At 41.2% G+C, this 24,615-nt stretch overlaps 2 protein-coding genes across 4 annotated transcripts in view; one reads left to right on the forward strand and one right to left on the reverse strand.

Annotated features, from left to right (window-relative positions):
• The window catches only part of gprc5ba (G protein-coupled receptor, class C, group 5, member Ba), a 25,159-nt gene extending 5,712 nt beyond the window's left edge, over positions 1-19,447 (forward strand). The window contains exons 4-7 of one of the 3 annotated variants that reach the window (XM_008416727.2): positions 402-675; positions 11,113-12,139; positions 14,132-14,277; positions 15,503-19,447. In XM_008416727.2, the coding sequence (XP_008414949.1) occupies positions 11,113-12,139; positions 14,132-14,277; positions 15,503-15,547 (1,218 nt within the window). In that variant the 5' untranslated portion in view covers positions 402-675 and the 3' untranslated portion in view covers positions 15,548-19,447. Of the gene's footprint in view, positions 1-58; positions 676-11,112; positions 12,140-14,131; positions 14,278-15,502 lie in introns of those variants that run through there. The other 2 variants (XM_017306291.1, XM_008416728.2) reach the window with 2 other exon arrangements.
• A 2,001-nt stretch (positions 19,448-21,448) lies between these two features.
• iqck (IQ motif containing K) overlaps positions 21,449-24,615 on the reverse strand; it is a 13,716-nt gene continuing 10,549 nt past the window's right edge. Inside the window, exon 9 of the mRNA XM_017306139.1 lies at positions 21,449-21,701. Coding sequence (XP_017161628.1) covers positions 21,509-21,701 — 193 coding nt within the window. The 3' untranslated portion in view covers positions 21,449-21,508. The remainder of the gene's footprint in view (positions 21,702-24,615) is intronic.

A 24,615-nucleotide genomic window follows, 5' to 3' on the forward strand; every position in this document is an offset into this window, starting at 1 on the left:
TAAGCTGAACACATGCCAGTAAACAAGTCATTTATCAGAGTGAGGCGGTTTAACAGGGAAAGGACAGAGAGAAGTCCGCGCTGAGGGTGCGGAGAGATGTCACTTTCCGTGCGTGTGYGCGCGCTTGGTTGCGTAGCGGGATTACCATTACGCACGTTATGCGGAGCGCTGTTTTTGGCGATGCGTTCAGTCGGTAGAGGAGCAGCGGGGAGCTGCGAGCGTCAAACCGGAGACTCAGAGGCAGAATCAGCAAAATAACCGGAGAGAGAAGGAGGAGGGGCACGGTTTGTTATGGGGGGGATTTTCACTCGTTTACAATCTCTCTATCCTGGAGAAGATGCGCACCGTTAAACAAAGGATTTAGGCTTTTTTTCCTTCTTCTTCTTCTTCTTCTTTGAAAGGATTCGGCACCTGTCTTGTATTTTAACCCTGACACCCTCTCCGGTTCGGACTTGCATCAATGCTTGTTTTGGCTCTGAGGACCGCGGACACTGGCTGAATCTCCGGGCACTCGTCTGCTTCGGAGTCCATGTGGAGCGGTGGAGGAGCATCAAACGCAGCGACCTGAGCTCAGTCCGAAATGTGACATTTTTAAAACAATATTCAGCATCCCACCAAACCTGGCGACTGTGAATCCCTCTCTATACTAGATCACATCTGTTTACATCGATCAAGGTAGGTGCTGAACGTAGAATGCTGATTGATTCAGTCGTGGGGGTGGGGGAGAAGTGTGGACGTCCGTCCGCCTGGCTTATTTAGAGGTCTGTGTTTTAAATGTCCTGAAGAAGATCTGCTTTTATTTGGAATCCGGCTGCTGTGTCGTAAATAAGATAAGAGCCGCATCAGTTGCAGTATTTGGGGGAGAAAAACGGCGATGTCTATGCACCAAATGCATAGGTGTGTGACGTGGGGAAGCTATATGGACACATCGCTCGTAATGGTGCCTCTTAATGTTGCATTTAACAAAAAAAAAAAAAAAAACTCAACACAAATCTGTTCGATGTTTTTTGCACATTTTTTTTTTCTCACGGAGATAAAGGCGTCTGTGTCTTTTGGCTGCGCCTCCATTTTCATCACACACTGGGGAGGGGGGGAGAAGAGGGGTGTTCAGGGGTGTCAATCACTTCTCTATTCTCCAGCTTTGAGGTTGGATACCATTCCCTATTTTTGGATCACACACAGTCACGCACCTCAATAACAATGGTTCATTGCTGCTGCTGTCCCCCCACCCCACCCCCTCAAACAAACACACTCTTCTGGAACCCCCAGGGACCCTCCCATGTGGCCTTTATTGTTAAACGAGATGAGGGGGGGGGGGGGGGGGTGTAGAGAAAAGAAAAGAAAAGAAAAGAAAAGAAAAGAAAAAGAGCTTACTTGAAATGTGTGATCGCATTTAGCTGTTCTTGCAGGTCAGCTAAAACCTAAAGGGAGACACCTTGGGATGTGTTCCTCCCAGCTCTGCACGCAAGAGTCTAATTTGACTGAGGCATTTTGTATGGAAATGGACGTCAGACTTTCTGTAGGTCAATATATGACATATGAGCCTGTTGTCAGTGCAGGAATAGCCAAAAGCTCTTGGGTCTTTTTATTTTTTTTACTGTGTTCTGTTTTCCCTCATGAATCAATATTCAGCTGAGTGAAGCTGTTTATCCTCAGACTGTGCATTCATCAGTTAGTTAGCCCCCTCTTGGGAAAAGATGACACGACCGTGTCCTCTGGGCTGAAGCCATATGTACCCAGTACGGATTACTACACAGTGTATTCATTCTCCCATTTTGCAACGATAAACTTCCATGTGCTTTACTGGAATTTATATGTGGTAACTCAAGGTAATCACCATGAAGTGGTAAGAAAATGATACATGCTTTTTAAATGTACTTATTTTATAGAAGTTGTTGTGCCGCTCATATGCACTCAACCTTAAGAGTCAAGAATCTCCTTTTGCTTCAATCTCAGCTGCAACTYGTTTGTGTCAGTCATTAACAACGTTGCACATACAGAGACAAGTTCTGGCACATTTTTGTGCAAAATACTGTAGATCAGTCAGACTGGTTAAAGAGSATCTCTAATGTCCTGTCGCTATCCTCTTCCATCCATTTACAAACACAATTTCTGACTGGCTTCCTTTCAGCAATGGCTTTCTTCAAASCAGATTTGTGGATGTAATGTCAACACATTCTTCCGCCTGAGCTATGGATCTCTGCAGCTCCTCCAAGGTTGTCTAGGGCCTTGCACTTCGSTGCATGAAGAGCTGAAACTCTTTTGGGGTCGGTCTTCAACAGCTTCGCACTAAGACTGAAATCTCAAATTGGCTCAAGTTATGTCAGATTGGAYTTTATGCATATGAGAACATACATTTTTCAACTCTTGTCACATATTCCCAGTGGATTTAGGTCTGGACTTGGACTAGGCTGTGATCTATGCCCTTTCATTGCATCTCAGAGCTGTTGTTCTGCTGGAAGGTAAACCTGTTCTTTAGTGTCAGGTTTTCTGCGATCTCTAATAAGTACGATAGTCCTATTTGTTTGGCTCAATCCGTCTTCACAGCTTTCCTGTCCCTGCTGAATAAAAGCACTTCCACAGTGAGCTTGTTTCATTGTAAGCATAGTGTTTACTAGGCGATGTGTTGTCTTAACTGTCTGCCACACTCAACGTTTTGTGTTTTGGGCCAAAAAGTTTCATTTTGGTCTCATTTGAYTCCTTCTTTCACATGTTTGCTCATCCAACAGAAGATCTGTGGCAAAATGTAAATTGAACTTCTGATGATTTTATTTTAACAATGGCTTCCTTCTTGGTAATAATGCACAAAGATTTATCTTAACTGACTTCTGGATCTCTTCACCAGAGTTACCAAGAGTCTATCGACTGATTCTGTTATTAATGCTCCTCTTGCCTGCCAGTTCAGTTCAGTTCAGTAGGTTTGCAGTTGTTTTAGATTTTCAAATGATGGATATAACGTCTGAGTGGTTCAGAGCTTGGAATACTGATTTATAACCTAACCGTGGTTTAAACCTCTCCATGCTATGTGTTCAGCAATAAAACTAGCCATTACAAAGCATCTGTATTTATTGTGAGATAAAATTACACACAGTGACTTCTGAATGTGATCGACCGACTAGGGGAATCAGAGCACATGCTTAGGATTTTATTTATATATAGTTAGGAAAGCATTAATCATTTTTCATAAAATTCCAATAAACAGCATTCATGGATTACAAAGGAACCTGATATGTAAAATGTCCCTTTTGTAAGGAACTGCTTGTAAATGTCAATGTCAAATTTATTTATATAGCACTTTAAAACAGGTATAAAACTGCACCAACGTGCTGTACAAGAACAACAACACAAATGACAAAACAGAGCACAAAACAATAGATCAATTAAATCCCAAAGAGTAAAAATGAGTTTTAAGAAGCGATTTWAAATGATCCAGGCTGTTGGCAGATCTAATCTGGAAAGGTAAGTTGTTYCATAAAATAGGAGCAGCAACAGAAAAAGCTCGGCCTCCTTTCCTCTTAAGACGAGTCCGAGTAACTGTCAGTAATAACTGATTATTTGATCGTAGGGTTCTGGACACAGACTGGAAATTTAAAAAGTCCCGAAGATAAGGGGAGGCTAACCCATTTAAAACTTTATAAGTTAACAAAATGTGTTTTTATAAGGTCAGGTTGTTATATGTTGGAACTTCACTGCTTCATCTCTCATGTATGCATTTGTGTTCATGCCCCCACTCCCTCTTCCAACACACACACACACACACACATGCTCATGCTCACGRCAAGTGGCTCACTCCAATTCCTCCTCCGAGCTTCCGGCTGTTCCTCGCTCCTCCTGCTCCTCCGATCACTATCGTGCTCTCAAACCCAATCTGATCCCCTCTTACCCCCATCCCCACCACCCCACCACTCATCCTCTTTCCGGATGTCAATCTATAATTGAAGATGCTTAATCATATCGCAGTGAAGCGGAACACATGACACCGGAGCTGTGCATGCTCAGGATACACGTTTTTGCGTGCCATCGCATCCGACCGGTCATCCCATACTGTATCTGTTATGACGATAGAAGAGAAGGGAGGGGGGCGAGAGGGTGGACGTGTAACACTGGGTCTGCTAATTGCGAAGTCAATTAGCATATGGTCTTGCTGTAAGCYCAGTCACATGATAATGAGGTATAATTAGGGGGACCAGGGATCTTTGAGGAGGCAGGGGATGAATATGTGCACTGACAGTTTCCATAAAATGGCTCCCATGAGGTTGGAAATATCTCATTCTTTTTAAGCGTGCATTTAATCATCTGTTGCTTTTCTCCTTTCKGATTTTTTATTTGTTTATTTTTTACTGAGCCTTATTTTCCAGGTTCCTTCTACATTTAAAAGCAGCTTTGCTTCYAAATGTTACAAAACTCARCAATTATGTCTTGGTCTAAAAAGAAAAAAATCCATGGGAAACGACCACATTTGCTCACACCTACATTCAGTTTAAAAGCACCGGTTAACCAAGTGAGCATATTTTGGGAATGTGGGAGGAAACGGTAGTACTCAGAGGAAACCTACGCATGCAGAGCATAAAAACTGCACATGAGACTGGAGCCTGGAACAATCGGCAGCCTAAACTTCTGCATCAAGAACTCATCTGTTTTCTTTTACATTAAGATTATTAAAAGTACAATTATGCACCTTTAGATGAGTGTAGTTATATCTTCAAAATGAAAATGACTCAGACTTCAGTGGGTAGTCTACTGCCACATTTTCTCATCTGTACTCTCCTTTGCCTCTTATTTTGAACTTTTGTAAATGTCACTGGCTGCTGCGAAGGACAAAAGACGAGCTAACTGTTTTCAGTGCAAAGATACACGTTTGCATTCTCTCTGGTAAAGTCAGTCTTCTAATACAGAAACTGAAATGACAAGAAAATAACAATAAAACAAAATTTGACAAGGGATTAAAACAAAAACAAAATATAATAAGGGTAAAGATCCTAAGRGATTTYTCWGATTTATTTTCCRCTAATGATACCTTAGAATTTTAAATAATTATGAAMMAATCTTAACTTATGACAGACAGCGTTCTGTRGTGATGTAGCACAAAAGTACAAGGCGAAATTTTAACTTGTTAGAGCATTYATGCAGGAATTTAAATTTGCTTGTCCATTTGGATATACAAGATAAATATAATTTATCTGAGACAAAAATCAACCTGAGGGTAGTTTATGTGGCCTAAGGCTGCAGCAAAACAAACAGCTTCACTATTTAAATACACATCTTTATTTTGCCATTGTTCTGTCTAGGTGGGAGCCTCTATGCTGTCAGTCTGATAACATTAAAAACACATTTGATGGTATGTAGAGAATATTACTAAAACTATATTGTATAACCCGWAACATTGGTTTTATTGTTTTTTTGTTATTGCTTCTGTAGTTTGTCATGTAGTTTTAAAACACTGTTGCCATAACAATGGTGATTGATTTTTCCTTTTGTTTCCTGCAAAAGGATAACTGTCCAAACTGCAGAATCCAGCATTTTTGTAATATGGAAAATATTTGGTAACCACCATGGCACAGCAACATGTTGGGGAGGGGCAATGTAAAATCTTGGGAWACCTTGATGTAGAATCAAGTCTAAACTGAAAACCMTCTTGTGTTTACATCTATTGTATGAAGGTTATCACATTGAAGGCTTGTTTCTATACATCTTAACTTCGTGGAGACAAATATTTAGGTTATTTCTACACTGAWATTTCTTTGTGTGTTTTTATTTCGRTTTCTGCTTTCACGCCTCCTAAGCAACAACCAACATTTAGACGAAATAATGCACAGCTTTCACTACAGAGACGCTTTCTCTACTCGAAACTAATAAAACCCCAACAAACCAAATTGAGTTAGCCAAAATGTCATCCATCCATGGAGCCAGTATGAGATTTTTTACAGTATGATAACCTGGACTAACAGCTTTCAGCCAGCTAACATGTAGTGCACAGCAACAGTTGGCATAAAATGTGTACAATGTTACTCTATGCTTTTTCCAGCAGGAAACACCTCTGGTCAACCTGGCGCTTTCTCCGGCATCTCATCAAAAGTGCTTTAAATTGTAGGAAGGATTTGGATTTGATGGAATGTCTTTGCAGTCTCAAAATTGTAAAACCTTATTGCACCTTGACATTGGTAATCTGTCCAGGACATAAAGACAAAAGATAACTTCCTTCAACAGGCAGAATCATTAAAAGGTCCCCGCTCTCYAAAAGTAGCTAATGTGTACTGCGGAAATTTATTTGGAGAAACCCCCAGAAAGATTATTATGGAAGCCTGGGAGTTATTACATACACTGTAGATACTGCTCTTCATTTAATGAGCCATTTTGGAGCAATTAGCAGGGAGCATTTATTAAACTGGTTTAAGTAAATTAGACATTTTTATAATTAATYATCCCTCAATGGCTGTTTCACTCAGAAAGCAAACTAGACATGCTTCTTTTGAATGATGATTCGGAGGCAGTAAACACAACTTCACTCCTGGAAGAAGTCATAACAGTTTAGCTCAAAACTGACGGTCTCATTTTATTTGTGATTAATTTGTGAGCTAATAACTCGTCCCTAAATCTGAGTAAGCGGCGGTCCGCTYGAAAACTTGCACATTTTTAGRAACTCTGATATTTTGCGCGTTGCTGAAATAAAAAACTGCTGCAGAACGGAGAGACACGAAGCAAGTCGTTAAAATGCAATAATCGTTCTGATCGTTACCACAGTAATTAGACAGCATCTGGCTGTGTGTTGCGTCTGATAATTATAGGAGTCTGTAATTGTCCTGGACCGCTTGACTCATCGCCCCCCCCCCCAACCTCCCATCCCCCATCCTTCTCTGTCCAGCCTGGAGCTCATCTGAATGACTGCAGTGCTGCACATTTGTCCTCTCGCGCCTGTATTCCTGTTCAGTGCTGCAAAGAATGCATGCTGCATTCGCGTCACAATGGGGATTTGTGTTTCAACCATGCATGTTGTCCTCATGAGGACATATAATGCATGCAACCAAGCTGAATGTCGAACCTGCAGCATGCCAACAGAGGCATGTTGGACATGCATGCAGCACGCATGCAAGCTTGCAACCTTGCGAGGTGTAAAATAAAGGAGCTCAGTGCCACCCGGCTGTTTGCACTTGCAGCAGAACTGGCTGGAGCTGGATTGTTCCTGAATTACATAAGAAAATGAACGAATAAAGGCAAGTGGAAGGAAGTGGAGGAGGAGGAGGAGGAAGGACCACAAGGATCTAAGATGGAAGAAAGGGGAAGATGAAGAGTGTTTGGAGGTCTTTTTTAAACGAGTAGCGTGTTGAAGGAGGAGGGGCACGGACGTCTAGCAGAACAGAGAATTTGAAACGGAGAACAGAAATGGCGACAGAAAGGAACACGCATGGCGAGGCAGAGGGCCGCCGAGGATGAGCAGCCAATATCATCCTCCCTTTTCACACRGCTCACTAATATGAAAGAAACGTGAGGACTTAAGTAGCATATGTGCTGCATGTGCATGTCACTCTTAACATGTGGGATTTTACACATGCATGTGCAGCTGATGGTGCTCATGTGACCGCGCGTGTGTGTGTGTGTGTGTGGCCTGTGGTGGCTTCCGGCTCACAGGTTCTGCCAAGTYCCACTCAAAAAGCAGCCAGTGCAACCATCTGTGCAAGAGGGAGTGATATGGGGCAGGAGGACGAGAGAGCGGAAAAGCCACCAGTGTGCAGGACACAAGTCTCAGCCTCTTGTTGTGCATCCGTCTTGACTACGTCTTGACTTTATTGCCTCTGTCGTTGAAGCGAGACAAAGAAGGTGATGAAGATACAATAAGGAAGGAGTGAGCTTTTTCCCTAATTTGTCCTTTGCTGCTCTATCTCTGTAATTTAGAGACAAGAAGGACTAATCAGATGTGATGTGCCACATATATTTCGTTGTGCATAAATCTGTGCTTAAAAGCTTTGACTGATGGTGGATTAATAATAAGTGGTTTCGAGCTGATGCAGTATTGCAGAAAGGCGACAGAAGGAAAAGGGGGAGTTTCGACCCCTAAATGATAATCATGTACACAATCACATGCATGCAACTTGCACTGTTAGGCCTGCTGGGGCTTCCTAGGAAGTTCACTTGAAAACAACAGCTGCCTGTTCAAAATAGATGGAGRGGCACAAAATAGCTATAGCTTATAAATAAATATGGAGGAGGTGAAGTGCAGTGGACGTAATAAAGAAGAATTACATTGAAGCCATTAAGTCTAAAAGTAGAAATCTGACCTTTGAACCTGTTTTTTGTTGTTTTTTTTTTAATTGTGGAAGTGCATCTTAAAAATATTACAATATGGTTTCATGATTTGACCACAGAAGATATGTACAGATGCTCGCTGCGCCACCACTGGTAGCTACAGTGGAGTATCTGTGATCAACATCCAGCAGTAAAGATGAAGGAGAAAACACAGTTCTCATTGACTAAACGAATTGTTCAAGGTAAAAACAACAAACGGTCTGTTGATACCTTATTATTGATTAATTCATTATTTCTAAGCACAGGATTTTTTTCCCCACAGAAATATAATAAAGTATAAGTTTAAATTCTTCTACAATTTGCCTTGTAAGACCATGAGTGATTAATTTAATTTAACCTTTATTGCACATTACTAGGCAATAAAGTAATGTTGCCTAGTAACATTACTAGGCTAGTAACATTACTGGCTTACAACTGGCTTACAGTTGCTTGTAGTTTAGAAAATCAGCCAATCACATGCCCGCAAGGCAATGCATTTAGGCATCTGGATGTGATGAAGATTTTTTAAAACCCAGCATCTGGATGAGAGAGAAAGGGGATTTAATGAATGTGGCATGGTTGTTAGTGCCAGACAGGCTGGTTCGAATGCTTCATAAACTGCTCGTCTGCCAGGCACAACCGCGTTTTGGGTTTCCATAGAATGGTCTGGAAGAGAGGAAAATATCTAGAAAACAGCAGGTGGCCTTGTGGGTGTCAAGCGAAGAGGAGAATGGACAGAGTGGAAATGTAAGCGTAGCTCAAATAACCACAGATTACAACCAAAGTATTCAGAATAACTTATATGAATGCAGAACATGTAAAAAAAGATGGGCAACAGGAGCAGAAGAGCAAACCCATTTTACTAAAAACAGGAAACGGGGGCTAAATTTATACATTATTACTTGATTTGTAGGATAACATTAAAAAACACTGGGTGGCCTAATGAGTCTAAATTGTAGCTGAACCATTCAGATGGTTCGTTCAGAACTTGGGGGGGAAACAACATGTAAGAATTAATTCATTTTGCAGTTCAGGCCAGTGGTGGTATACTGGTGTAGTAGTGGATATTTGTTTTGCACACTTTGGGCCCCTCGTTACCAACTAACCATTCTTTAGACATCACTAAATACCTCAAAGAGGTTTCTTGAACATGGTGATGTGCTCACTGCACTCTGTGTCCTTCAACTTGGCCAGATCTTAAAGGAAAGGGAGATTCCCATAATTGGTGTGAAGCCAACAAATCAGCAGCAACTGTAAATGGTGTGTACTTGTATGGCACTTTCCAGCGCTTCACACTGCATTCAGTCACATACACATTCACAAACTGATGGTGTCACCCAGGGCAGAGCAAGGCACAGGAAAGGCAGGTGAGTTATGCAAAGAACGGGGATCGACCCGGCAACCCACCGATTGTGGGGCAAACTCCTACTGCTATCGCTGTCCTGTGTGATGCTGTCATATCCTTAGGGTCAAAAATCTCTGACACCTTGATAAAACATTGATATACCTTGAAGAATTGAGTCAGACCTGAAGGAAAAAGTGAGTCCAACCCAGAACTATCAAAAATATACTTCATGTAGAGGCTGGTATTGCACAGGTATTTGTTTCACCCCTGGTTTTGTAATTTTGGGGTTTGTCTTCTTTGTGTAGTCTCCCCACTATAGCAAAGTATTAGTCTGTATAAGTGACATGCAGGCCTGCATGTGTGACCAGACTGTTTATATGATCCTGAAACCCCCCCAGCAGTCTGCCTGCGTAACCCACACTGACTCACCGACACTGGGAGTGGGAATATGAAGCTCGGGATATCCAGTGTCCATTATGTGGTATGCAAATACTGCTGTAGTCCATTCGTGGACACCATTACATTTCTCATGTCAAAGTTACATCTCCCTGAAGAAAACAATTGAAAGTTTATCTACAAGCGTAGACGAGAGCAGAAAGCACTTTTTGAAAGCTGACTGTTTAGCTCACAAAGAATGCCAGGACATTTTGTGACAGCAACCTGCGAAGAGGATATGTTCATCTGTCTGGTGTTGTGGTGCTGTTCAACACACATCAGCCTCCTACAAAACACACAGTGTGTCAGGTGAGACGACAGCACAGATCATCTCTGCGAAGCCAACAATTAAATGAACCCCCCCCCAAAAAAACTCAGTGTGTATGAATGTGTGTGGTATGAACAATAATCCTGACAGAGGGCAAAATGGTAGATAGACAGCACTGATGTTGCACACTTCAAAAAGTACTAACAAGTACTTGTATTTTTGCTGGAGGTGCAGTGCTCTTGTGTGTAGTGCATTATGCAGCGTCTCACACCTTGCAAGAAGCCTGATAGTGAGTCACAATCTTTTCAGTGTGTCTGTATTTTTTTCATGGAAATATTCATGAAGTTGCAGCTCTTGTTTTCCCAGTGCTGTAGCTGCTCACACTCCAGTCTTACAAGCTGAACAGGCTGAAGCCAGCAGATCTGAGCTCCGCTTGCACTCTAAGAGTTGCTATTTTTGCCTAAAGCTGTTGAAATATTTTAAAAGAAAAATGGCCACAACCTGCCACCGGTGAAACACAATGCGTAGTTTGTTTGTGTGTTCAGAGAAGCTTCAGTCATTCACCCAGCATAAACCTTGGTCCTTTGTTCCATTTCTAAAACGCAGCAGAAGCCGATTGTCTGCTTTGTTTCAAGGACAGACGATTGCTGCGGGAATGACTGACGGCTCAGCTTTAATGGCTCACCAACATTTGTGACTCACGACCTTTTTCCTGTCTCTACTTTATGCCCTCATGCTCTGCATCATCTTCCTGTCCATCCTCACTTCTGTTCACCTCTCAAAGATGGCGTTCCCACCTGTGGTCCTCCTGCTGCTGGCTGTTACTCATCATGCCCACGGTCAGGATCCGGACGACCCCAACGCTCTCCCAAGAGGCTGCGGCTGGGGTCTCGAGCGACCCTACACTCTCCTGTGCGACCTGGACTCCATCTGGGGCGTAGCTGTCGAATTTCTGGCTACCGGTGGGACGCTGGCGGCCATGCTACTTGCTCTGGTCCTGCTGTGTCGTCTGCGCCACATCAGTGAAGCAGAGAAGCGCTGTGGCGTAGGGCCCATCCTCCTCCTGCTCCTGGGGACATTTGGCTTGTTCGGCCTCAGTTTTGCCTACCTGGTCGAGCAGGATGAGTCTCTCTGTCTGATCCGTAGGGCTTTGTGGGGTCTCCTCTTTGCTGTCTGCTTCTCCTGCCTGTTGGTTCAGGGGATTCGTCTGCGCAGACTTGGCCAAGAACGCCGAAGTCCCGGCGGATGTGCTCTGACAGGTCTGGCATTAGGTCTGAGTGCCGTGCAGGGCATCATTGCCGCTGAGTGGCTACTTCTGACCATGCTGAGGGAAGGTAAAGCAGCCTGTCAGTACATGCCTTTGGACTTCTCATTAGCCTGCAGCTACGTGCTAGCCCTGCTTCTCGCTGCCCTTACTGCCGCCTCCTTGGCTCTGTGTGGAAAAACACGTCAGTGGCGCTGCAATGCTGTCTTGCTGCTAGTGACGTGCCTGCTGTCATTGGTGCTGTGGATGACCTGGGTGAGCCTCTACCTGTATGGTAACGACTGGCTCGGCAAGTCCCCAGAGTGGAACAACCCCGCACTGGCGATAGCCTTGGTGACTCAGGGCTGGCTCCTGCTGATCTTCCATGCTATTCCCGAATCCCACATTTGCTTGAGAGCCCCACCGCAACCCACCGCCCCAGACTACTTTGACACTTCCCAGAACTCATCACGTATGAGGGAGACGAGCTTTGATGAAGACATCCCTCTGTCTCACCGGCAGTTTGTGGATAACCAGAGTTACGGATACAGCGACGAGAACACAGCAGGTACACCACCACCACCGTTCAACATTCTAGATGGCATAGTTTATATGGGCAGCATGGAAATATACGTACCATCAGAATATGAATAAAAAATGTCTCTGAAATTTGAATGTTGTATATTAGTGCTTACTTTTTCAGTGTTAAAATGAATTCATAATATATTTTTAACCTAAAAAAAAAAATCAGTATCATTATTTGTACATGAAAAAAATTCAGTGTCATTATTTGTACATGGTTGCAATTTTAATTTGTTAAAAAAAAAATCACACCTATTTCCAAAGTGATCAAATGTTCAATATACATTTTTTTTTTCAGTTTAATGTTTGTGTTAAAAAAATTCAGCATATAAAAAAAATTCAAGTTTTCAAAATTCAAATGCAATAGTTTCAGTGTCCTCAAATTCAGCGTCTAAAAATTCGCAGTAAAAATGGAAAGGTTACTTCAGGTCACAGACATTAGCAATGGATGTCAGATTCCAACACCCAGCCAATCACATAACGCAACCGTCACATTGAARAAATACCGTCACCGAGGCTGACGACCATAGAGGCGAACGCAAACCCAACGGTGAGTTTAATGCTTTCATATTTCTGTAGTATATTTTATTTTGCGCATGACGCTTGATACATGATCTTAAAGCTTGATTTAAAACACGGGTTTGTGCCGTTGTTAATCTTACATCATRTAGTGCTGGCATATTAGTTCTCGCTACCTCCTAGCACCCCACAACTTCCTCCCCGCTGTCCCACACACAATTCCTCCCGTTTATTWAAAAAAGAAATGCCACTTGCGCCAAGTCTAGAATATTTAAAGAKAACTTTTCAGGAGAATTAATAAATTTATGGTCATTACAACATCATCCAAAAATACTGCTTCTCATATCTAGGAAGTGATATATTAATTTACATTCTTTTTACTTTGCGGTACAAAACGTCGTTCTGTTACCTAGCAACATTATAAACAACCTCCTTTGTTTTTTAACTATTTTTTGAAGAAAATATATGCTTGTAAGTACATCTGCTAACTTATTTTAGATTAATTTATTAAGTCATTCATAAATGAAGTCAAGTGAACAGAATGGGGCTGTGGTTATAATTAAAACAGGAAGAGTTCATAGTCCCTCCTTGAAGCATACAAGGCTTACTACATATTAGCTTACTACATTAGCGGTAGCTTCTGWAAAATTACGACTTTACTAAGACTGCCTGTCTCAGTCAAGCTTTAAATCAAGCTTTAAGACAATGTATCAAACTTTATGCGCAAAAGAAAATATAATACAGAAATATGAAAGCATTAAACTCACCGTTGGGTTTGCGTTCGCCTCTATGGTCGTCAACCTCGGTGATGGCATTTCTTCAATGTGACTGTTGCGTCATGTGATTGGCTGGGTGTTGGAATCTGACATCCATTGATTTGATTGTGTTGGAATCTGACATTCAGATGGTTGAATCTGACATCCATCTGACAGGTCACAGACACTAATGTCTGTGACCTGAAGTAACCTTTCCATTTTTACTGCGAATTTTTAGACGCTGAATTTGAGACGGCGAATTTGAGGACACTGAAACTATTGCATTTGAATTTTGAAAAGTTGAATTTTTTTATATGCTGAATTTTTTAAYACTGAAAAATKWAACTGAAAAAATATGTACATTGAAAATTTGATCACTTTTTTCATGTACAAATAATGACATTGAATTTTTATTTAGGTTAAAAATATATTCTGAATTMATTTTAATACTGAAAACGTAAGCACTAATATACAACGTTCAAATTTCAGAGGCACTTTTTACTCAAATCCTGATGGCACATATTTACTTCCATAGGGCAGCTTGTAGGACGAATGTAGGCCAAAGTGAAAAATGAAACTCCAGGAAAGGTTTGCCTGAGAGCCTAGAAATAGGTGTTGGAGGAAAATTTCTGTTGCGTAGGAAGTGTTTCAGGAGAAAAAGCAAAGTGATGAGTCAAAATGAGTAATCTGTGTTCCCCTCTTAGGCTTGAGGAGCGGTGGCGGTGCTGGCCAACACAACAGTAACACGGGTGCCAGGCCCAGTGCTCCCTTCCGCAGTAACGTCTACCAGCCCACAGAGATGACCATGATCCTGAACGGGGGAGCGGTGAGTACATCTTCCCAGTCACAGGTACACGCCGCTTACACGCCGCTGTTACACTCCATCACGCCGACCAGACTGCATGTACGTTAGTTCCTTATGGATCACGCGTCATTGCACAAGGAGAGAGAGGTGTGTGCTTGCATGCTCATGTCTCTGCAAATGCATGGACTGGTTTGGTCGCTCATCACTCAAACTCACAAAGTGATTTGTGTGAGTGATTGTGAGGGAGCCTCAGTGTCTTTAACTCGCCCATGAATTGTATTCATTTGTTGAGTGATGCAACTGCCTGCGGGACTGTAAAATCAAGAGGAGTGTACATTCTGGCTGGCAGAGGATGACCACTTTCATAGATGATTTTCCGTTAAGTCCAAACTTATTCATACCCCYGGCAGGTTTAGGTACAGAGAGATCTTTTAACACMTTTMTTTTTACTTGAAGTAATATTCAAATTTGGATTGGCCCAGTCAGAGAGCAGATTTATTTTTTGACAAAGAATCTGTGGTAGGAGCTAAAYWTTAGGGTGATGGCAAGGAGCCCTTCCAGTCTCAAAGACTTGGAGCTCATCACCAAAGATAAGATGTCAAAACACCAGTTGAAATAATGCAAAAAGTCTCTTCACAGCTATAAGAAGGATTTGATAGCTAAGAATCTGAGAACTTTCACAAGCAATATTTTGACAAAATGTATGTGACAGCTTTTTACTTTTGACATTTAAACTCCTTTTGCTTGCTTTGCTTATTCTTTGAGAAATACCTGTCTCATTTCCTATCAGAAACCAAGTTCTTGGCTGAAGAAAATAATTTAAAATCCAAATCTGCCAGTGGTTTGAATAATTTGGGATTGAACATAACTAAAATCCTACTTCAGTAGCCTAACTATTGTTTAACTAGTTTATATAATATTACTAATTAATGCATTGGAATACTGATTTTACTGATTTAACCTGCTTTGCATCGAAGAATATAAATTAATGTTTGCCAACAAATATTTTGTGATGTGCAAAAAAAAGAAAATCACATCTTAAATGTATGAACAATTCAAAAACAAAGATTGCATTCAACATGCCTTTAGTTAAACCCAAATATTCTTTAGTCTGGAGGCAAAGTTCCCATACAAAACTTTAAGCTAGTGTAAAAGACCAGGGGGAATATAGCATTTTGCAATGCAGCTAACCCTTTTAGCAAAACATATTTGATTACCTGATGTTTCCAGGCTGCTTATCATTTACACACCAATTTTATTTCATCCACAGGTGCCCTCTGCCCCTCCCACCTACACTGGCAGGCAGCTGTGGTGAACGAGAGGAAAGACGACGTTTGGTGGAAAATGGCGAGATGAAGAGGACGGAGGGAGGAAGGGGTCYAGGACTGTTTGGGTGGGGCAGGCATCTAGTTGGACTGGACTTTAGGCTTGTGTGCCTGCAGGGCCCTTTCATGTACAGACTTTATCACTGACTGTGTGCCAAACAATTATGGAATGAATGTGAGTGAGACTGAGAGAGGGCCGCATATGGAGGACAGAGCTAAAACTTTTCTAGTCAATAAGTATTTATGGAAGAGTTGCAAAACGTGAACTGAAATGTGTCCAGTATGATAGTGGCCAAACAGAACTCACAATATTATCTGAAATTATTATTATTATTATTACAACACGTTATCTCTCTCTTTTGGTATGACTGGTTCCGTTGACACTCCAGCACTGCAGGCATCTTTGAAAACTGTGAAAGCAAACTCTTCGTCCTGTTCTAGCTCTTATCCTGTCAGGTGCAATGTTTTTCTGCTTTACGGTGCTGGCATTGAAGCGGAAACCTTTAACTCTGTCCTCCATCCATTCACACTGTAAGGGATGAGCCAGAGTGCCGCTCTCTTAAAAACAAGTCACCCTTTGTTGGTGTCTATATACGGGAATGAGTGTGTTTGTGTGATCTGTACAGCTCTCACACTCCAAACCCTCCTCCTCCTTTGGACTGTTAGCCCTGGCCTTTTCCCCTCCTCTTCCCTGCACTGTCTGTGACTACAACACGTAACTCTCCTCACCTTGCGTCATCATCCCACTTGCATGGACACATTGCGAATACAAACTGTGAAGCCTGAATATAAAGGGGACAATGACATGAAGTGAGCACAGACACGACAAACGTAAATCTGGAGGACCTGACCCATCATGCTGCTATTGAACCACTACTAGAGATTTGGAAAAAAAAAAAAAAGCAGAGCGGATCGTGATTGGAGAAGGAAGGCGTCAGTCGTCAGCAGGGGAGGTGCAGCTTTGGGAATCTGGGTCAGACTTCTGCACTCTCCACACATCTCCAGTGGCCAGTGGCGGATGGAAGCAGCMAGGAGAAACCGTCACATTAGATCAGCAGGAAGCGGAGCGAGGAAATGAATCGGCCTCTTGCTCCCGGTTCCTCTGTCTGTGTTTGTGTGCATATACTGTATGTGAGTTTTGTGGTTTCGTGAGGGCTCACAAGTTGTTTTCTGGTGCTAAAATTCTTTGCAGTGAGGTATAGAAATGACAGGAACAACGCCGGTGTGGATCCACTCGTCAACAAACAAGTGGCAGACTATATTTAGAGCTACTTCTGCTGTGTGGAGATCTTCTGGCGTCTCAGAGAGATCAGGTTTACACTGTGTGGTGGAAAGAAGAGGATCAAATGCAGGAGAAGATGATGCAGGAGGGGGCATATAGAGAGGGATGGTGGTGAGGCCAGATCTTCAGTCACTCTCAAATCTATATGAGAAAATAGCCTTCCAGTCTCTATATGTGCATGATGTGGGAGCCTCCTCCTCCTCTTCACCTTCTCCCTGTCTCTCATAGCTTAAGTCCCTATGCCAAGAAGGACTCCATGTTCCACTGGAGTCTCTGTTTTACACGCTTTCCCTACATCGTGACACCAGCTCTCTGTTTCACCTGAGAAACTATGTACATAGTAGTGCTGTAATGCTTTGCTTGCTCGTTTATGATTTTTTTTCTTCTCCTTTTTATTTTAATACTAGGCTGAGTTTAGACACCCGTCATGCACTGGAGAACTGATTTTAATTTGGATTAACTTGCTTGCTTTGTGTTCATGCTCTGCCTTGTTTTCATATGCTTTTATTTTTCTCTTGCTGGTGTCTTTAATTTTTTTWTTTTTTTTTTTTTAGCTAGAGTTTTGAAAATGTTTTTGCCAACGCTAGATGTGCTTTTATTTTCCTTTTGGACTATTGTTCATGAATATTTTGCGATTCATTTAAAGGGATTTATGTTGGTTGTACCTATTGATCGCTGTTTTTATTTTCAGAAAAAGAAAAAAGACAATAGCTGTGAATAACTTTGGCACTTCATGCAGTAAACAAAGACTATTTTTATGAAACTCGGAGCAGAGCAGGGTGGGTCGACCACACTAAATACAGCCCCTTGCAGAAGTATTTTTATTCCCTGAACGTTTTTCACAGTTTGTCACAATGCAGCCAAAAAAAATTAACATATTTTATTGTCAAATGATAGCATATGACAGACCAACATAAAGCAAAGACAACWGAGATGGGGAGAGATAAATGTTATTAGTTATATTTTTATGAAAGATTTTCAAAAACTGTAAATAGTGGCATGCATTTGAATACATGAGTCAGGGTTTTGGAGCCTCTATGATTTTCCTCCAGTATTCTATGTCCACATAATGACACAGTGCTGTGTTTCACAGTGGAGATGGTGTGTTCAAGGTGACGTCCAGTATTAGTTTTCTGCTACATTCAGCATTTTYCATGTGGGCTTAAAATCTCCATTTTGGTCTAATCTCTTCTGATAAGATTAAATGTCTTTTTTTTCTTGCCAGTTTTTAATAAACTCCAACAAAATCTGTCACCTGAGTTGAGGATTCTTGCAGCACCCCCAGAGTAACAATATGGTATTGTTTAAAAACCCATAATTGATCATTGATCWGTCTGGTGCATTCCTTCACAAAACAGCTGGTCTTATATTTACTTTAAATTTGATTCTTAATTTGGTGGATTCTGCTTTAACCTTTTTTTAGGGAGGACTAACTACAAATGTATTCAACAGCTTTCTGAATTTTATTTGAAAAATCATTTGAAAGCCGTGCATCAATTTCCTTTCCTTTACAACTAAGCACTACTTTGTGTTTGTCTGTCAGATAAAATCCCAAATGGAATAGATAAACGTTTGTGGTTGCAATGTGAAAGTTCAGGAAGTATAAATAATTTTGCGAGGCACTGTAAGATCACCAAAAGCCATGGTAGTGATATCTGAACTTGCATCAGCCCTGAGCTAAGAAAAGTTTAGGGGTGGGGTGGGGGGCGGTTAGCCCCTGCCTGCTGCTGYACGTTTATGTCTCAAACTCTGGCTACTCTAAATCAGGACGACTACTTGCAGGCCAGCTTCGTACCCAGACACAGCTTGTCCTCTCAGCCTGAGCCGTGTCTGGGCCAGTCCTGGTCAGAAACAGATCAGTGCAAGGAGAAGAGTCCTCAGGGGTTTTCATGGTCACCAGTACATTTCTCACAATCGAGGAGGGATGTTTGAGTTCTCGTGATGTTTTCACTCGGTGTGGATTACAAAAAAAAAAAAAAGGAAGAATAACAACATGTTGTGACTTTGTAGATTTTGCACTCGTCAACTACCTATCTGTGCATGCTTAATCACCATTTCTACATATAAGATCTTTCTCAGACGTACTTTTCAATACTAACTATTTATGTAACGGTCATGTGACAGCAATCATGATTTCAGTGTATATCAGAAGACACACTTAATGTCTGTGCTTTGGAAAACACAAAAGCAAGCTTGCTTGTTGGGAAGTAAAGAGATTAAAATCAGAGGACGGTCCAACATAGAGTGATTCCCAATGAAGGAAACAACATGCCATCTTCAGTGGACCTAAGAATACTTTCCTCTGCTTGGGTTTGAAGACTTGAAGGTTTAAAAAAAGAAAAAAGAGAATCATCTGACTGATATTGTCTCTGTGTTACAAATCAAGTAGACTGTGGTGAAATTTGCACAAAACTTCTATGTTGAGTTTGTTGTCCCTGGGCAGCCTATCTGAACAACGCCCCACCCTCCCAGGCTTTCCTCTCCCGATCCTTCTTGCCTTCAGACTGTTCCAGCAGGGCAGCTGACAGGGGCAGTATTGGTTTTCACAGCTATGACTGTGCAGTGATGAGGCATGCATATGTATAGAAACTTGATTTCTTGATTAGAAAAAAAAAAAGAGAAAAAATAAATAAATAAAACGGTTAACTCTGTTGTTTCTGTAACCGATTCAGGACGAAAAAAGTTCAATAAAAGTGTCATGTTTGTAGTGAACTTTTACCTGGATATGGTGTTTTATTCTTGTAAATTGTAATTGTTTTTGAAAAAGTGTAAAAGAAGAAAAGCCAGGTTAATGTTGAACTTTGGGAGGAAAGTAAAAAATTGCAGCTTTTTTTTTTTTTTAAGAAACGTAAACTATTAAAAGKTGATTTAAAAAAGAAAGAAACATCCGTCTWTCTTTGTGGATACAGTTTATAAAGCTAAACCTGTTTCATAAAAGTAGTTACACATTTTTAAAAGGAGTATGACTTTTTGTATAAGTTTGACTCATTACTTCATGTTTTGAATTATTTTCAGCTCCTAGGTGCCATGCATACGCAGCATCTTGATGTCCAAAAACCTTTCAAATAAACCCGTCGTTCACTGCAGTGGCAGAAGATCACACTAAAAAAATTAGAGCTCATAAATGGCCTCATAATACATAACCATGATTTTGGCAACTGATGCAGAATCATTTTGCATCGGACTGAACCCAAATTTTCAACCAATCTGAAAGATGCTTGTGTTAATAAAATAATGAAGTGCTTTTGGAGTATGAATTAGATTATAATATTTCCCCACATAATACGTAGATAAAATGGTTATCTCTTCATTCTTGAACGATCTCTTCATTCTTGAACGCAATAACTCCCACTTCCACCTCTCGCCTGGAAACCAGACCCACTTGATCTTTAGCTATGCAGAGTTGACCTTGTGCTGCTTCAACTCTAGCACCATGGGATCCAGTTTCAGTCTGGTCCACTGATGCCAGTTTCTCTAGAGCBGARTTCAGTATCAGATGTCCCCAGAATGAAATGGGCGGTTTTATCAGCTTACCCAGTGGCCGCTGTCTACCATCTACCCAGATAGCTGCTGCAGGAAGACAAACGTAGATCCTCTAAAGGCCACACTTTAACGAAATCAGAGAAGGCAAGGATCGAGAGATCCTCCCATCACGGGACCGCAGAGCATCCTCTCAGGTATGTTCAGTTTGTGGGGCGGTGGACATKTGCCAGAAGAGCACTCACTGCATGTAGCATTTCAGGTTAATCTGCAGTCAGGACATAAGGCTAACAGCTCAGACAATTTTCATTTTCAACAAAGGCGATCAAAGAAGTGAAAAGTCCATTGAGCATCGTGTAGGGTTTTATTTTTGCAAGTCAAATTTCATGAACTCATTCAAGGATGATCCATGAAAATATTGAGATAATGCTTGATCACCACTGGGATTGCTGATAAATATATCTGTTAGTGTTAAATACATATTATTGAACAAGGCAATATGCTACATCTACAAATGATAAATATTTCAAGAGAATAATAATTAATGTGTTCTGTAATACAGACAACAATCATTCACCTGTGATCTTTGGAAAATAAAACATTGTTTTTATTCTCTGATTCCCTGACAGGGACATTTCCTTTCCCGGTAAACAGGATATAAAGTGCTGCCGCGAAGGCCAAGTCACTCCTCACTCCGGCCTTAATTGTCTGCCTGAATGGAAAAGCTGCGACCTTTTTTATTATATGTATTGCTGTGATAAAAAAAGAAGAGACAGAAYGAGGAAATACGGTTGTCCTCTGGTGAGACATCAGCAGGAGGTGCCAAGAGAAAATATCAGGTCTGTTCCAAGAGGTTTCCCTTCTGGCAGCATTACGGGAACTAAGTTATATGGAATTCATTTATTGGGTAAGACGCATGAAGGGAAGTGATCAGTCAGAGAGGCAATGGGAACAATAAAATGATTGGACATGGATCAGGCCCTGTAGGCCTTTGTACAGCAACTTTTACTGATGACTTTGGTCAGTTTGACTTCAGGGTAACAAAGTCTAATAGCCGTTTAACACCATAAAAAACACATAGAACAAGAAGATAATTATTTCACAGAAAATACATAACAACACAAACAACTTAACYCAAGTGTTCAAGTGTTATTTTATCCTTCATTGTAAAAGTAAGGGTATTGCTCAGTCATGTCGAGGAGGTTTCCGTTTCCTCACCCGGGTTGATGGTCTGCATCTCACTGGTCCCTGGGGTCGCCTGGTTGTTGTGATTCATGCTCAGCTGAGGCACAGAGACGTCAGCATCCAGCTTCTTCGCCTGCGCTGCCTTCATCTTAGCAACTGGAAACAACAACAGTAAGGTATCTTTACTATGTTGGTTACTTTTCAAACAAATCAACAACAAAAAAATACAGGCATTAGTGCAAATTAAGTCTTTGCACCTTGTGGTGCAAGGTTGTGGTGCACCTTGCACCACARCCTCACTCAAGATAAAAGTTTGAACATTCAAAAAAAAAAATCATTTTTTTATTTTTCAAAAAAAGAAATAGATGGAAGAATGCTGATTAATTCAAAGCTTTTGCTGGGTTTAGAGGGTGAAGATTTAATTTTCACAATTTTCTGTTGTTTTGGTTTYCAAAACAACAGAAATTTGCAATTGGTTTTGTTAATTAAAAGTTGAAGAAAGAGTAACTCCAAAATATAGATTCAAAACAGTGCAGTATACAGCTTTAAAAACAAAACACCTTTAAGTTTAAGCATCTTGTATTAAATAAGTACAATGCCAACGTGGGATGCAGTGGTATAAAGCACACCGTCATTGGACGCTACAGCAGTGGAGACATTTCCAATGCAATAATCTCTCAAGTGTAATGTGTATGAAGTCCTTTGGGAGGGGCTGGCTTAAACTGTTACCACGACAACAACTCTGGGCTTGCTGCATTGTGCTAAGTTTGGTGGTGGGAGGATTGTGGTATTGGACTTCTGGCCCATGACACTTCCAGTGAAAGAAATGTCTAACGTTTTCAGCATACCACATGAAGGAGATGGCTCCTTCATGTTCCAATGTGACGGTCCGCCAGCGCACACAGCAAGGCCAGGAAAGACAAGGGCGAGCATAAATCAGAGGAGGAGTGACTGCTATCCAGGGCTTTTCATCGAACATCTCACAAATGAGTTTTACCTTTTTTTTTTTTCTCCTTTGGAAAAATGGTCAGAAATTCCCACAAACACATAAAATAAATAAAAAAACTCACCCCAGACTAAACTCCCAAAATAAATCTCACATGGAAACAAAAACAACTTTTCCTCTCAGGATTCATTTGATAAAGTACAATACAAACAGGGCATGTTTCGAAAGTAAACATCCCACTAATGACAGTCATGTGGTGATACATGTAGCGCCAACAGCTGCACCTGTTCACAGAACTCCAACCCTTCAACATTTTGACAAATGACTCTGTCTGCTCTTTGCCCTTCGTCTTATTGTTTTTAGTTTCCGTCTCAGGCTAAATCCGATTTCAGACCAGAAAATACCAGACGGGTTGATGCACGTTTGCTCCTCAGGTCAAATAAGGTGAGCGCAGCTGTTCCTGGATCAACTTAAAGAGCTTCCATACGCAAGGGGGAGTGTATGGAAGCTTCCCAAAATATTTTTTGCTCACACTCTGCTTCTGTCGCAGTGGTAAACAAGGCTCATTTATCTGTCAGTGCTCTCAACCAAAACAACACGCAGCWCAGCAAAATCACCACTGTTAATCATCTCTCCCCTCCTTTCTGTCACTCCGCTTCCCTCCCTTCCTAGTCCAGCTCATATTCTGCTAAAGAGGTCAGAAAATGATTTCCATTCTGGACGATGGGCCGGGCATACTTTTTATTTTGCACACAGTGTGTTGCGCCATACACACACACCCCCAGGCCCCCTTGTTTTTATGTCAGGTCAGCAGCGGCGGCAGTGACGCTGTGGCACCACAGCAYAGGAATGTTTGACGGCCCGCTGTGGCTGCAGTGGGCCCTTTTGTTATGTGGAATGTGTTAGCGTGGAGGCAACCTGCAATCATKGTGGTTTTTGGCAGTGTTTGTAAGAAACACAAGCAGCAATATAATCATGATGAGCTTTAATATGCATGTTGGAGAGCGTATGTTTGAAATAGCACACCCACAACGTGGGAGGGAAAATGTGTCTGAGTTAAGGAGAAGTTTGGGATTTGTGAAATTAGGTTGTGTTAGAAGATTGGGAGTAGTCAATATCTAACCTGCAGTAGATAMCTCTCTTGATGTCTTCAAAACCAAACAAACGTCTKCAGTTYATGTTAGTACTGTTTTATAAATCTTATGCACTTCCTTATATTTGTATTCGGTGGTTATAGAAGCTGATGGTTTGCCACCAATAGTCTCACTGTGTCAAAACACGTGAAGCACAGAACATCTAAAGTATTGCCTGGATAATATAAATATGAAGAAGTGTAAAGTGTAACAAAATAGAGTACACTTAAACTTATTTAACATRTTTGCTTTATAYACAACTAYGCGGCTACTTTGTTGGTAAGTTACTCTTACTARGAAGGGTCTTGCATGTTTGTTCYCAGTATTGGATAAWCACTGACGGYGCACGGACTTCAATTTCCCATCTAAATAATCAAAMCTTTCTCTGTAAATAACAAACCAGTGTAAAGAAGACTACAAGTGCTATGATTGACCAGTAGTTCCTACTGCTTCATTACTGTTACTTTCAGAGAYTTTATTGTTTTCCTGACCAGTTTTCATGTAATCTTTTTAATTATGAAGCATTTTAGGCTGCAGTAGAGGTTACTAGACACCTTGATAAAAGATGACATTAAAAGCAGTCTATAATTTTGGCCTAAGCATCAAAATAAACGTAAGTCTCTATAGAGCAGTAATGATCAAAATACAGCACCATTTTACAAGATAGGGWACATTTGTTGCTATAATGTTTCAAATGTAGGCAGTTAGATCAAAATTTTACTATGAAAATKTWATATTTTTCCTGACAGCTGTCACACAGTGAGAATCTCAAACCAGTCCATGTTTGATAGATTTCTGATCTTTTGTGGCTCCTCATGTGCAAAAAACAATGAGAACGAATCACATTAAAAGCCACTTTTTCTTGGTTCTGCACGTTTCAAAGAACAAAGCTTAGCTTTTATCCTTGAACCGTAATGCCAGTCACTCTGTCACACAGATATGCCTTCTCAGCTGCTGTGTCTCATCCTTCATGTGTGCGAACCACAACTCTCAAACACACACATAGTCTTCTACTTCTCTGTCTTAATCCCT

This window comes from Poecilia reticulata, linkage group LG8 (assembly GCF_000633615.1).
Source record: "Poecilia reticulata strain Guanapo linkage group LG8, Guppy_female_1.0+MT, whole genome shotgun sequence".
NCBI lineage: Eukaryota > Metazoa > Chordata > Actinopteri > Cyprinodontiformes > Poeciliidae > Poecilia > Poecilia reticulata.